The sequence below is a fragment of the Notamacropus eugenii genome, chromosome 4 (assembly GCF_028372415.1).
Source record: "Notamacropus eugenii isolate mMacEug1 chromosome 4, mMacEug1.pri_v2, whole genome shotgun sequence".
Taxonomy (NCBI): domain Eukaryota; kingdom Metazoa; phylum Chordata; class Mammalia; order Diprotodontia; family Macropodidae; genus Notamacropus; species Notamacropus eugenii.
The window spans coordinates 58,559,537-58,574,554 of NC_092875.1; the positions used below are offsets into that span (position 1 = coordinate 58,559,537).

Below are 15,018 nucleotides of genomic sequence, written 5' to 3' on the forward strand. Positions count from 1 at the left end.
TTGAAAGATATGCAATGAGAATAGCCATGGAGGACAACTCAGGTTGATTCATTTAAGTTAACCTCCCTGGCCTGAGTTGCTCCTAGTTGTCCACCAACCAAAAACTAATGAGCACCTAGAGCTCCTCGTGACTTTTTTTTTATTCAGGGGATCAGAAAGCAACGTCTGCAGTCTGAGTCTTTAAAGTCCTTAACCAATCATGTTTCAAAGACACTAAGTATAGCTTTTAAGAAAAAAATTGAATTTTTTTCTAATTTCCTTGGAAGAAGTGGTTAGAATATTGCTCTCACCATAAAAAGATGAAAAGAAGAAAGTAGGAATGTGTAGACTGAAGAAGAAAAACCAATGAAGAATATGATCACTGCCTTCTGGTTTTTGAAGGCTTGTCACAAGGAAAAGAGTTCAAGCTTATTCTACTTTGCTAGGGAAGACAGAACTAAAAGCAATTAGTATAATCTTCAAAGCAAAGGATTCTGTAGGGAAGAGTCTTGCTTCAGTTATCAGTCAGTGGGATTGACTGTTTGTTTGAGGTAACAAAGGGAGATGGCAGGAGCTTCTTAAAAATACACTTGACACCAAAAGGGTATCAAGGAAATTTATTAAAGTGGAGTGGAGAGGAGTTGAACACCTTGGCCAAGGTAAACTCTACCCTTCTTCAGAAAGAGAGAAAGGGAGAGAGAGATACAGAAGTGAAATCTTCCTGTAGAAATCCAGATGTCCACCATTCTATAAAACTGACCTTGATAAAATCTTAGATTACCATTCCTAAGCCTTATATCCTTATCATTTTTACAAAATCAGAATTGGAACTTTGGCCAATTACCATGTCTAAGAAATTCACATTAGAACCAAGTTATTACATTTTACATTAATTCATTATGTGTTTCCCCCATCAGGAGAATAAGATTTTACTAAGGAATTAATAACAGACTCCAGTACATACATGCTTAAAATAAATATTTTTAACACAGTATATATCACATCTTAAAACAATTCCAAATTCTGATCATGTGATGTTTCTTTTAAAGAATTTACAAGATGTAGCAGAAACCATTTTAATTTTAACATAAACCAACTGAGACAAGAAAAATAACAACCAAGTATGCTAACCTCACAGGCTGTCAATCTACCTATCTCCATGGGAACCTAACTTATTGTTGCTGGTCTAAAGTTATAAGGTTAATAGCATAATTTTTGGACTTAACCTCAGATGTTCCCCTACTAACCATCTATTATTTAATCTATCTAGTATTATGCTTATAAAACTTTTCATTATAGGAAATTGACATTAAGAGTAGGAATATATCAAGGGAACATCTCCTTATCTTCATGTCAATTACAAGCAGAAGTAGATTGTCAACTGATATTTCAGCCAGGCTTAAAGTCTGCCAAGTGTCTGTGAGGAAATTGAGTCAGGAGTATCCTACTTCAGCTCAGGTGGAATATCCATTCTCCCAAACTTCCCATGAGATCACCTTTTTGCAGTTGATATCAGCATCTCACAGGTTCACTGGCAACATTGATCAGTGGCTCAGACAGCCTTTCTTACTATCCACACCTGGAGTTAGAAGATCAGTCAGTTAAGAATTCATAGAATCTTAAAATAGGAAGCTCCAATAATTAGTTTCAGATATGACTATAATTTCGTATTGTCTGAGGAACACCTTTAAAGAAGACAAGTCTTGGGAGTTGGAGCCAAGATGGTGAATTAAAAGGATGGATCTGTTCTAGTTCTAAACCCAAAGCCCATAAGTTACCTGTAAAAAATGACTCTAAACAAATTCTAAAGTAACAGAAGCAACAAAAAGACAGAGTGAAAGAGATTTGCAGTCCAAGACAGCCTGGAAGGCTGACAGGAAAGGTCTATGGCATGGGGCTCCAAGCAGAGCCAACCCAGCCTTGGTGGCATGGTGCGGCAGGGACAGGACTAGAGCAGACTTCAGGGAGTGGAATCACAGGTAGCAACTGCAGTTACCAGATTTCTCAACCCACAAATGCCAAAGACAGTTTCAAAGTTCAGTGAGAAATCTCTTTCACCTGGGAGAGAAGGGAGTGGGTGCCACAGGGTGGTGGCAGCCACTGGGACAGCAGCATCCATTTTTGGAGCCCTCAGACTAAAACCCATGGGGGAACCAAGAGGTTGATCTGGGTCTCAGTCCTGAGTGGAAGTACTGGGGTAAGGGAGAACACTGAGGTGGTGGAGCTGATGGAGACTCTGGAGAGGGAATCCTACTCACAGATCCTGGGCAGAAAAGCTGGTGGTTGCTCCCAGACCAGAGTGCAGGCCAGGAGAGGAATAAACTGCTCTCTCCTGATTGTGTCACCTTGGAGGAATTGAGAACTTACAGGTGCACTCCACTTGACAAAGGATGCAAAAGTCAAGTAACTGACTGGGAAAATACCTGAAAAAGAGGAAAAAATAAGACTAAAGAAGGTTACTTTCTTGTTGAATAGGGATTTTCTTCTATCCTTTCAGATGAAGAAGAATGAAGCATACCATGAGAGAAATACCTAAAAGTCAAGGTATCTACATCCAAAACCTCCAAAAAAAATATGCAATAGTCTCAGGCCATGAAAGGGCTTAGAAAGGATTTTGAAAATCAAGTAAGAGAGGCAGAGGAAAAATTGGGAAGAAAAATGAGAGCAATGCAAGAAATCATGAAAAGTGAATCAACAACTTGCTAAAGGAGACCCCAAAAATGCTGAAGAAAATAACATCTTTAAAAATGGATTAACCCAAGTGGCAAAAGAGGTCCAAAAATATCAAAAAGGAGAAGAATGCTTTAAAAGGCAGAATTGGTCAAATGGAAAAGGAGGTTCAAAAGTTCACTGGAGAAAATAGTTCTTTAAAAATTAGAATGGAGCAGATAGAAGCTAATGACTTTATGAGAAACCAAGAAATTATAAAATAAAACAAAAAAGAATAAGAAAATAGGAGACAATGCAAAATATCTCATTGGAAAAACAATAGACCTAGAAAATAGGTACAGGAGAGACAATTTAAAATTATGAGAATATCTGAAAGCCGTGACCAAAAAAAGAGCCTAGAAAATATCATACATGAAATTATCAAGGAAAACTGCCCTGAGATTCTAGAATCAAAGGGGAAAGCAAATATTGAAAGAATCCACAGATCATCTTCTGAAAAAGATCCAAAAAGAAACAATCTTAGGAATGTTGTAACCAAATTTCAGAGTTCCCAGGTCAAGAAGAAAATATTTCAAGCAGCTGGAAAGAAAAAATTCAAGTGCTGTGGAAATACAATCAGGGTAATACAAGATCTAGCAGCTTCTACATTAAGGGATTGAAGGGCTTGGAATATGATATCCCAGAAGTAAAATGAACTAAGATTAAAACCAAGAATCACTTACCCAGCAAAACTGAGCATAATACTTCAGGGGAAAAAGTGGCTATTCAATGAAATAGAGGACTTTTAAGCATTCTTGATGAAAAGACCAGAGTTGAATAGAAAATTTGACTTTCAAACACAAGAATGAAGAGAAGCATGAAAAGGTAAATAGGAAAGAGAAATCATAAGGGACTTGTTAAATTTGAACTGTTTGCATTCCTACCTGCAATGATAATATTTGAAACTTTTGAGACTTTTCTCAGTATCTGGGTAGTTGGAGGGATGATACAGATATAGACAGAGGACACAGGGTGAGTTGAATAGGTAGGGGTGACATCTAAAAAATTAAATTAAGGGGTGAGAGAGGAATGTGTTGGGAGAAGAAAGGGAGAAATGGAATGGGGTAAATTATCTCTTATAAAAGAGGTAAGAAGAAGTTTTTTCAATGGAGTGGAAAAGGGGGGGAGGTGAGAGAGGAAAAGTGAAGCTTACTCTCATCACATTAGGCTTAAGGAGGGAATAACATGCACACTCAATTTGGTATGAAAAGCTATCTTATACTACAGGAAAGTAGGGGAGAAGGGGATAAGTGGGGTGTGGGGGGGATAATAGAAGGGAGGGTAAATGGGAAGAGGGAGTAATTAGAAGTAAACACTTTTGGGGAGGGACAAGGTCAAAAGAGAGAATAGAATAAATGGAGGGGCAGGATAGGATGGAGGGAAATATAGTTATTCTTTCTCAACATGGCTATTATGGAATTCTTTTGCATAACTATACATGTATAGCCTATATTGAATTTCTTGCCTTCTCAGTGGGAATGAGTGAGGAGGGAAGAAGGGAGAGAAGTTGGAACTCAAAGTTTTAGAAACGAATGCTGATAATTGTTTTTGCATGCAACTGGGAAATATGAGACACATGTACTGGGGTATGGAAATTTGTCTTGCCCTACAAGAAGGTGGAGAAGATGGGGATGAGGGAGGGGAGGGGTGTGAAAAAAGCAAGGGCAGATTGGGGGAAGAGGTAATCAAAATTCATGGTGTCTTGGGATGGGGACAGAGGAAAGATAGGGAGAAAATTTTGAACTCAAAATCTTGTGGGAATGAATGTTGAAAACTAAAAATAAATAGATTAATTAAAGAAAAAAAAGTGAAATCATGTCTTAAATAGTTTACATACCTTTCTATACTTATTCTAGTTCCTGATTAAGTAACAATCATAAAATCAAATTTGTCATGAAGCTCATAAGTTGTTCTAATAGATTTGTATCTGTTTCCCAAGTTTCTCTATCTCTTTCTTAACCATGGTCAGTTTAAAAAAATGAGCTATACATATAATAAGTTTGAACACTAACTTCAAGTTATGTTCATGAATTGAATTCAAATCAAAACAGAGACCTTTAACTTTTTCACCAATGCAAAATATTACCAAAAATTACCTGCCTCTAAGAAACTCTGACTGAAGTTCTTTTCCCCTGTCACTATACCCTATCGATCCAGTTCTCTGGGCTGCTGGTCATTCCCATCAGGGCCATTCCTAGAACCCCCAGACCACCTGAGACCACCCATGAACTCCTTCCCCAGTGCCCTGTAAATCAGATCCATGAAAGTGCTCAAATTCCATCCAGTCACTTGCATTAACAATACAAATGCTCAGATTCTCTAAAAGTTTACCCAGTATTGAGAAACCTTAACAAACTTTGCTTTTCATTAGTTAAAAGAAGGCTTGAGTTGAATTCATTTGAGCAGGACCCATCATGTCATTATTTTGGGGTACCAAGTACCCTCAATTATAAAATGATCACTCTAACATTCCTTTCAACACTAAATCTATGATCATATCAGCCTACACTTTAAGCTCTGTGAATCTGTGCCCTGAGAAAGGAAGTTGGTCACTACACCTGAGTTGGAGAGTTGTGAAACAGAGTAATTCCCAGCTTACTGGGGTGAGAGGAGCAAACTGAAATAGTAAAAAGACATAAGTGCAACCAGGCTTTTAGTGGCATGAGTTAGGGAGACAGTGAGATCTAGGGGAAAGTTCACTGATCCTGAAATTAGGTAGCATGATTGAAAAGGCTCTTTCTAGGCTATGTCTGCTTGAATTTGGGCACATCACAACCTAAAATTCACTTTCTTCAATTATGAAATGAATAATTTGGCCAAAATGAATGGTCTCTGAGCTTCCTTCCAGGGCTAGATCTGTGATCATGTGATGTTGTGCCCCAAATGAGACTCTGACATGGAAGTTACATACAAAAAATTCTATGTCTGACAACCTTTCCCAGAACTGATCTCTTACAATTTCTGTGCTAATACTTATATCAGTGCAAACTTTTTGTGCTCCTAGATCTAAAATCCCTGTCCTCATAGAGAACTGGAAACAAAAGGAGCTCTCAATATTTCTAATAGAACAGTATGGTGAAAAAAATTTTAAAACTTAGGTCAACTTCTTTCCCAAAGGAAGCAAAACCCAGAGTTGCAAGGACAATTACCTAGGGTTTGTCTCTAACAAGGGGCTCAGGGAATTGGGGTCCTGGGTCCAGGAACTCCTTGTAAAGTACTTGCAATGATCCCCATGCATCATTGCTAGGTAACAGAATAGGCTCTTGTTCTTGTGCACATCATCCTTCAGTCAAAGACTCAAGCCCTCTTCCTCTTAGAAGAACCGATAGCTTGGGCTAGTTACCTGTTTGAACTTATCTATCAGTAGGGGCTCAGGGAAAGCAATAGCTTGGTCCTTGAAGAACAAAAGAGAAGATCCAGGCTAAACACCCAAGCAAGTGCAAGGCAGAGGGCACTTTCTATTCATTTGAAGGTCAGTCTCACAAAAAGTAATGTTGGGAATGTGTCTCAAAAGATCTCAGAACCTTATTGCTAAAAGGGATTTGAGAAGGTAGAATGTCAGAATTAGATGGGTTGTTAGAACAAGGAACATTGGATTTCTAAGACAGAAAGGACTTCAATTATAAATAGAGCTAAAGGAGATTAAAAAATATAAAATATTAAAACTCAAAAGGAACTTAGAAAATAGAATGTCAGAGCTCCAAAGGACTTAAAATAGATTACTAATTAGTCTCCCTGTCTAAAATATCTCCTCACTCTATTCATCCTCCACTCAACTGTCAAGTTGATCTCCCAAAGGAACAGGTCTGACCACATCACTCCTCTATTCAAGTGGATCTCAATTGGCTTTGAGAACAAATATAAAATCTTCTGCTTTGCTTTTAAAATCCATCATGATTTGAATCTTTTCTAGCTTTTCCAGTTTCTTACATCTTACACCTCTGCAGGTACTCTGAAATCTAGTGACACTCACCTTCTTGTTTTTCCTCACATAAAACCCACTCTGAATATAAGCATTTTCACTGGCTTATCCCCATTCCTGGAAATCTCTCCAATCTCATCTCCACCTCCCAAGTTCTGTGGTTCCCTTCAAGGTTCAGCTAAAGTCCATTCTTCTAGAAGAAGACTTTTTCCAGTCCTTCTTAATCTTAGTCTCTTTCCGCTGAGACTATCCAAGATTGATCCAGTTAGCACACTGTTGTCTGCATTTTGTCTACCCCTTGAGAGTAGAAGTGCCTTGAAAGCAGAGATTGTCCTTTGCCTTTGAATCTCCTGTGTTTAGCCCAGAGCCTGCCATAGAGCAACAGACTCTCACTTACTGACTAAGTGACTGAAAAGTTTCTTTCAACGTAGAATGTTCAAACTGGGAGGGATTTTAGAATGTAGAAGATATAATAGCAGAGTACAAGATGAAAATCACATCATTAATAGAATATTGATGTTAGATGGAAATTTAGAACTTGGAAAAGAAATTCTTAGGCCTAGTAGGAAAGGAAACCATTTTTCACAAAGCAAATTTAGAAATGGGAGGGAACTCAGAGTCAACCTCTCAGTCAATGTTTATAAAGCAGCGCTTATGTGACAGGCTATGTCAAACTGCTGGGGACCCAACAAAAAAAGGCAACAGTCACTGCCCCCAAGGAGCTTTCATTATAACTGTGGTGATAACTTGGATGTATGTAAGCATTTACAGAATATATCAAAATAAGTGAAAATTGGATTGAGGAAGGAAAGAGACAATGAACTGGACTGACTATTTAATATATCAAGAGAGGTTTCACATAAAAAGTTGTCAGACTGAATTTGAAAAGAAACTGGGAATTTCAATAGGTAGAGGTGAGAAAACAGAACATTCAAGGCATGGGGCAAAGGAAGTGAAAAGGCACAGTAGTGGGACATGGAGATTCAGGTATGTCAGAAAGAACAGATAGGCTAAGAAATATGTCAATGGAATGGGTTTTACTCTCACAATTAACTCTCTATAAGAAGTTATTTTCTTAAATGCAAAATTCAACCTATACATCTCTCAATCCACAAGAGAGGAAAGAAGAAGATCACAAAAGGAAAGAGAGAATGCTGTTTCATCAGGAATATGAACATCTGTCTAGGAATCTAGTTATATAGATTCCAGACCTTGTATGATTGCCCACAACTAAGAACCCACTGCTTGAACTAGTTACCTATTTGAAATTTATCTGAACTTAGGGCCCCATGGAAAGCAATTGCTTGGTCCTTCAGTAACAGAAGAAAAGATCCAGGTCAAACACCCAAGTACTTAAATAGGCAGAGAGCACTTTCTGTCCATTTGAAGGTCAGTTTCACACAAAGTAACGTGAATGTGCCTCACAGAACTTTAGAAATTTATTACTAAAAGGGATTTGAGAGTGCAGAATGTCAGAACTGGGTAGGCTGTTGACACATAGAACAAGGGACTTCAAAGAGTGAAAGGGTTTAAAAATGAATAGGGTTAGAGAAGACATTAGAATATATAATGTTCAGGCTCAAAAGAAACTTAGAACATTGAATGTCAGAGATACAGGGGATTAAAAAATAGCCTGCTATGTTATGTCCAACAGCACGGACAAGAATATGGAACTTAACCTGTTGCTTTAACTTATTTCTATTATTTAAAAATGAGTCAGTGAGTTCTAAGATTAGATTATTTCAAAGATCAGGGGATTCAGAAGTGAGAGAGCCCTGAAAACAAACACAAAAAAAATGTCAGAGATAGAAGGTCCTTCACAATATAGAACGTAAGAGCCAGAAAAGGTTTCTAACAGAGATGTCCAATCTTCAAAGCAGGAGGCATGACTCCCCATGACTCTCTAAATTACTGTCAAAGCCAGATTAAAATGGAATTGGGAAGTATTTAACAAAATAAATAAAAACATAATAAAGCATGACTAACATTACATTTGTAAATTATGTCATTATGTAGACTACAGGAATTTTTATGTATTAATTAGTAGACCCATTTCATTTTGAGTTTGACATCAACACTTCAGAATACAGGTAATTGGTGCTGAAAGAGTCCTTAGATCATAGAAAAACTAAATGCTAGAGCTGAAAAGGACTTGAGACCAGAAAATATAGAATGTTAGAGCAGAAACATCAGAGATGGATGGGACCTGATACAATAGACTATCAGGCATGGAAAGAGAAACTTGCGAAAACTCTGCTACCAGGAGCAAAATTTCATCCAAGTCACAAAAACTATTAGTGGAAGATGAGGCTAGAACCTGAGCCTCTTGAGTTCCATTCCAATACTTTTTCTCCTATACAATAATGACTTTGTTTCTCAAATCTTGAAATTTAGAAAGGAGTCTAATTACCATAAAGGGATTCAGAATCTGTCACTTTCAGAATCTCCCATATTACCACACTCCTGCAAACGTGATTTAGCAACACAATTAATTTCCATGTGCCCATAAGCCTAAGGGAACAAGGAATGATTTCCTCCCCACAAATGAAAGCAACAGATTACAGTTGGAATGGTCTAATAAACAGTCCAGGGCTTGGAACTGGAAAGGCTTCAGGTGAATTCCTATGAAAAACAACAGACTTCGTTCATCTATATTTTAGGCAAGCATTTGCAAAGTCTGATACAATTTTGGTGGACAGCAAGGAGAGAAGTGGGCTAGATATTAGTACAATTGAATAGTCCTCTTTTAGATGTGGTGGGTTCCTTGTCTCTGAAGGTTTTTAAGTGGAGGTGACATGAGCATTTATGAGAAAATTAAAGAAGAGATTGCTATTCAAGTGTGCATGAACTGCATGGTTAAGCCTATGATATTATTTTTTTAAAATTAATTTATTTGTTTTTAGTTTTCAACATTTATTTCTACAAGATTTTGAGTTCCAAATTTTATCCCTATTTCTCCCCTCTCTCACCTTAAGACACTAAGCATTAGAATTCCCCTCCCCTGAATCTGCCCTCTCTTCTATCACACCCCTCCTTTCCATTTTCCCCATCTTCTCTCTTTTCTTGTAGGGCAAGATAGATTTCTATACCTCATTATCTTGTACTTCTTATTTCCCAGCTGCATGCAAAAACAATACTCAACATTTGTTCCTAAAACTTTGAGTTAAAACTTCTCTCCCTTCCTCCCTCTCCTCCATCCATTCCTACTGAGAAGGCAAGCAATTCAATATAGGCTATACATATATAGTTATGCAAAAGACTTCCATAATGACCATGTTGTGAAAGAATAACTATATTTCCCTCCATCATGTTCTGCCCCCCATTTATTCTATTCTCACTTTTGACCTTGTCCCTCCCCAAAAGTGTTTACTTCTAATTACTCCCTCCTCCAATTTGCCCTTCCTTCTATCATCCCCCACACACCTCACTTATCCCCTTCTCCCCTACTTTCCTGTAACGTAACATAGATTTTGATATCAAATTGAGTGTGCATGTTATTACCTCCTTAAGCCTAATGTGATGAGAGTAAGCTTCCCTTTTCCCCTCTCACTTCCCCATCTTTTCCCCTCCATTGAAAAAACTTCTTCTTGCCTCTTTTATTAAGAGATAATTTGCCCCAATCCATTTCTTTCTCCTTCCACTATATTCCTCTCTCACTCCTTAATTTTATTTATTTAGATATCATCCCTTCCTGTTCAACTCACCCTGTGCCCTCTGTCTATATGTATATAATCCCTCTAACTACTCAAATACTGAGAAAAGTCTCAAGAGTTACAAATACTATCTTTTCATGTAGGAATGGAAGCTGTTCAACTTTAGTAAGTCCCTTATGATTTCCCTTTCCTGTTTACCTTTTCATGCTTCTCTTGATTCTTGCATTTGAAAGTCAAATTATCTATTCAGCTCTGGTCTTTTTATTAAAAATACTTGAAAGTTCTCTATTTCACTGAATGACCATTTTTTCCCCTAAAGTGTTATACTCAGTTTTGCTGGGTAGGTCATTCTTGGTTTTAATCCTAGTTCATTTGACTTCTTAAATATCATATTCCATGTCCTTTAATTCCTTAATGTAGAAGCTAGTAGATCTTGTGCTATCCTGATTGTATTTCCATAATTCTTGAATTATTGCTTGCTGGTTGCTTTCAATATTTTCTCCTAGACCTAGGAGCTCTGCAATTTGACTACAAATTTCTTGGATTTTTTCTTTTCAGATCTCTTTCAATATAAATATTTTACCCTTTGGTTCTAGGATATCTGGATAGTTTTCCTTGATAATTTCATGAAAGATGATGTCTAGGCTCTTTTTTTTTATCATAGCTTTCAGATAGACCCATAATGTTTAAATTGTCTCTCCTGGATCTGTTTTCCAGGTCTCTTGATTTTGCAATGAGATATTTCACATTGTCTTTATTTTTTCATTCTTTTTTCTTTTCTTTTGTAATTACTTGGTTTCTCATAAAGTCATTAGCTTCCATGTGATCCATTCTAATTTTTAAAGAACTATTTTCTTCAGTGAACTTTTGAACCTCCTTTTCCATTTGGCTAATTCTGCTTTCTATAGCATTCTTCTTTTGCCATTTAGGTCAATCTATTTTTCAAGGTGCCATTTTCTCCAGCATTTTTTGGCAAGTCTCTTTTAGCAAGTTGTTGACTTGCTTTTCATGATTTTCTTGCATCGCTCTCATTTCTCTTCCCAACTTTTTCTCCACCTCTCTTACTTGATTTTCAAAATTATTTTTGAGCTCTTCCATGGCCTGAGACCATTGCATATTTATTTTTGAGGTTTTGGATGCAGAAGTCTTGGCTTTTTTGTCTTCCTCTGATGGTATGCATTGTTCTTCTTCATCTGAAAGGATGGTATGCATTGTTCTTCTTCATCTGAAAGGATGGAATAAAAAACCTGTTCACCAAGAAAGTCACCTTCTATAGTCTCATTTCATCCCTTTTTTGAGCATTTTCCAAGACTGTTACTTGACTTTTGAGTCCTTCATCAAGTTAAGGGTATACTCTAGGGAACCACAAATGCTCACTTCCTCCAAGGTGGCACAACCAAGGGAGAGGACTTTACTCCTCCCCTGGCCTGCAATTTGGTCTGGAAGCAACCACAAGTTTTTCTGACCAGGATCTGTGGGTAGGGTTCCCTCTCTACAACCGCCTCCAACTCCACCATCCAGTGCTCCTCCTTAACGCAGGACCATTGTTCAGAGCTGAGATCCAGATCAGCCTCTTCATTTCCTCAGGATCTTTAGGCTGAGAGCTCCTAAAATGGACACTGCTGCCTCAGGCACTACTGCCTCCCTGGTAACAGGGTCAGACCACATTCCCTTCTCACCCAAGTGAAAGAGCTTTCTCACTGACCTTTGAAGCAATCTTTGACATTTGGATTGAGGAATCTGGGGACCCATGATTCTGAGGCCTGAAACCTACTCTGGTCCTGTCAGTTTCACACCACACAGTAAAGGCTGGGTTGTAGTCTGCTCTGTGCATGGTGTGATAGAACTTTACCATCAGCCTTCCAGGCTGTCTGGGGCTGAAAATTTATTTCACTCTGTCATGTTATGGCTTCTTGTTGTTCTAGAATTTGTTTAGAGTAATTTTTGACAGGTTTTTTATGGGCTTTGAGGTGAGAGCTACAAAAGATCTGTCTTTCTACTGGGCCATCTTGGTTCTGCCCATGTTTATGATGTTGTTTTAACCAAGACTTGATGGAATTCAGCAAAACTAGAAGTGGAGATGGGGAGGTAGAGAAAGGTATGTGGGACAACCAGTGAAAGTGACCAGAATTAGAGGATGAAGGACCTTCTGTAAGGAAGAGCAAGAAAGCCAAAGTCATTAGATCACACAAGGGAGAGTATAGGGAAGTAAGGTGCAAGAAGACTGGAAAATTAGGAGGTGATCAGGTTATGAAGAGCTTTGAAAATCACATTGAGGATTTAATATTTGATTCTAGAAACAAAATAAAATCATTGGATTTTTTAAATACATAGATGCCATGGTCATTCTGGAACTTTAGGAAGATTAATTTGATGGCTGAGTGAAGAATGAAATGGAATGAGAAGATACTTGTGGCTTAAAGACCACTCAGCAACCCAGTGCAACAACTCAGATGTGAAGTGAGGAGTGGAGGGCTTGAACCAGCATGAGGGCAGCATCATAGGGAAGAAGGAGACATATAAGAGAGACATCATAAAGTGAAAATAGATAGGACCTGGCATGAAGATTTATTTGAACTGGGGTGGGGTGAGAGAGAGTGAGGAATTGTAACTGGGAGGATAGCGGTACCTGCAACAGTAATGAATAAGTTTAAAAGAAAAGGGCCTTTAGGCAGAGGGAAGAAGACAATGAGTTCAGTACTGGACATGTTAAGTTTAAGACATCTGGTCTCTGACACTTAATATCTGTGTGAGTCCCTTAATCCTGTTTGCCAAAGTGTCTTCATTGATAAAGTAGAGAAAGAAGCTGCAAATCACACCAGTATCTCTTCCAAGAAAATCACGAATAGGATCAAGAAGAGTCAGACACAACTGAAACAACTAAACAAAAAAGTGGACATCCAGTGTAAGATGTCAAGTTGCCGGTTGTAGATGGTACATTAGAGATGAAGAGAAAAGGTAGGGTTGATAAGAGGACTGAAGAATCATCCACATAGAAATAATGATTGCATCCACCTGTTCCTCACCTCTGTTCCCTAGAACTTTTAATTCTATCATCATTGATTTTAATGGGAAAAACATCTCAAAAAAACTTTGAAGTGGCTGTTTTACATTTTTATTTCATTGTGTCTACATGTTTTTCCCAACAGACCAATGGAAGGGGAGAATCATTCAAGAGTCTCTGAATTTATCCTCCTGGGCCTTTCATGCCAGCCAGAGCAAGAGAGGTTCATATTCCTTGTATTCCTGCTTATGTATGTGATTACAGGGCTGGGGAATTTGCTCATCATTCTGGCCATTAGAACAGACTCACGCCTCCATACCCCCATGTACTTCTTCCTTACCAATTTGTCCCTAGTTGATATCTGCTTCACCTCCACAACCATCCCCAAAATGTTGGTTAATTATATATCTGGGAACAAAGCAATTCTTTACATTAGCTGCTTGGCACAAGGATTCTTCTACATTTGGTTTGGGGGGCTAGACAGTGTCCTTTTAACTGTCATGGCCTATGATCGCTACATGGCTGTCTGTGCCCCACTACATTATTCCATGATATTGACCCCAAAAGTCTGTGTCCTTCTAGTAGGTGTGTCCTGGTTTTGGACTTGTGCTAATGCCCTGACACATACTGTTCTGCTGACCCAACTCTCATTCTGTGGCCACACTGAAATTCCTCATTTCTTCTGTGACATCAATGTATTGATAAGATTGGCCTGCTCAGATACCTCCATCAATGACTTGCTGATCTACACAATGGGAGGACTGACAGCTATAATTCCATTCATTGGCATTCTAATCTCCTACATTCAAATTTTTATGGCTGTGTGGAGGATACCATCAGCCCACAGGAAATGGAAAGTTTTCTCCACCTGTGGTTCTCACCTCACTGTTGTCTCTCTCTTCTATGGGACAGTAATTGCAGTATACTTTAACGCAAAAACTACTCACACAACCCAACAGGACACAGCATCAGCTGTGATGTACACTGTGGTCACCCCCATGCTGAACCCTTTCATCTATAGCCTAAGGAACAATGACATGAAAAGAGCTCTGAGGATGCTCTTCTCTAGGAAGTCAGGCCTCTCTTTGTCACTATAAGACATTCTCCTGCGCTTTCTCACACTGTAATTTCATTGTTGTGACAAAAAAGTTCTCGATTAATCTTCTGCTCTGTGAGATTTAAACTATTCACCCCTATCCTGCCAAAGAAATAGGGCAATCATGGATAAAGCATGGAATTGTTAGAATTTGTTAGAATTTCTCTACCATTTCCTGGCTGTGTAACCCTGAATTAACCTGATCTTGAGATTCCTTGATACTTTACGTTGTTATTCAGTTGTTTCAGTCATGTCTGACTATGAGCACATTTGGGCTTTTCCTGGCAAAGCAAAAACCACTGGAGTGGTTTGCCATTTTCTTCTCCAACAGATTAAGGCCAACAAAAGTTAAGTAATTTGCACTGGTGTAGAGGGCCGAGCTCTGGACCGTGGCCCCCTGGTGAGCCCGGAGACGCCAGGGGGTGAGAACCTGCCTTCAGGTGCTGGGAACGACCCTTGCAGAGCTGGCTCTGCCTCCAGGGCGGAACATGAGAGGAGCCCCAGCAGGGTATATAGGGGGGAACAAGGGAAGGTCGGGAGGATTGATGTAAGCAATAAAGTGAAGTCAAGCTTCCTCCTCGGGTGCACTGTTTGGTCATTCCCCTCCCCAACAGGAGGGGCTGGAGACGTCCGAAGACCAGGAAATCAGTTAGCT

At 38.7% G+C, this 15,018-nt stretch overlaps 1 protein-coding gene across 1 annotated transcript; it reads left to right on the forward strand.

Annotated features, from left to right (window-relative positions):
* Nucleotides 1-13,416: 13,416 nt before the first annotated feature.
* Nucleotides 13,417-14,364, forward strand: LOC140502214 (olfactory receptor 1f45-like). The gene has a single exon (XM_072606521.1). It carries the CDS (start codon nucleotides 13,417-13,419, stop codon nucleotides 14,362-14,364), a length of 948 nt encoding a protein of 315 aa, XP_072462622.1.
* Nucleotides 14,365-15,018: the final 654 nt, after the last annotated feature.

What these genes read in the sequence shown, in the direction of transcription:
- LOC140502214 (XM_072606521.1), top strand. Translation starts at nt 13,417, where the DNA reads ATGGAAGGGGAGAATCATTCAAGAGTCTCTGAATTTATCCTCCTGGGC.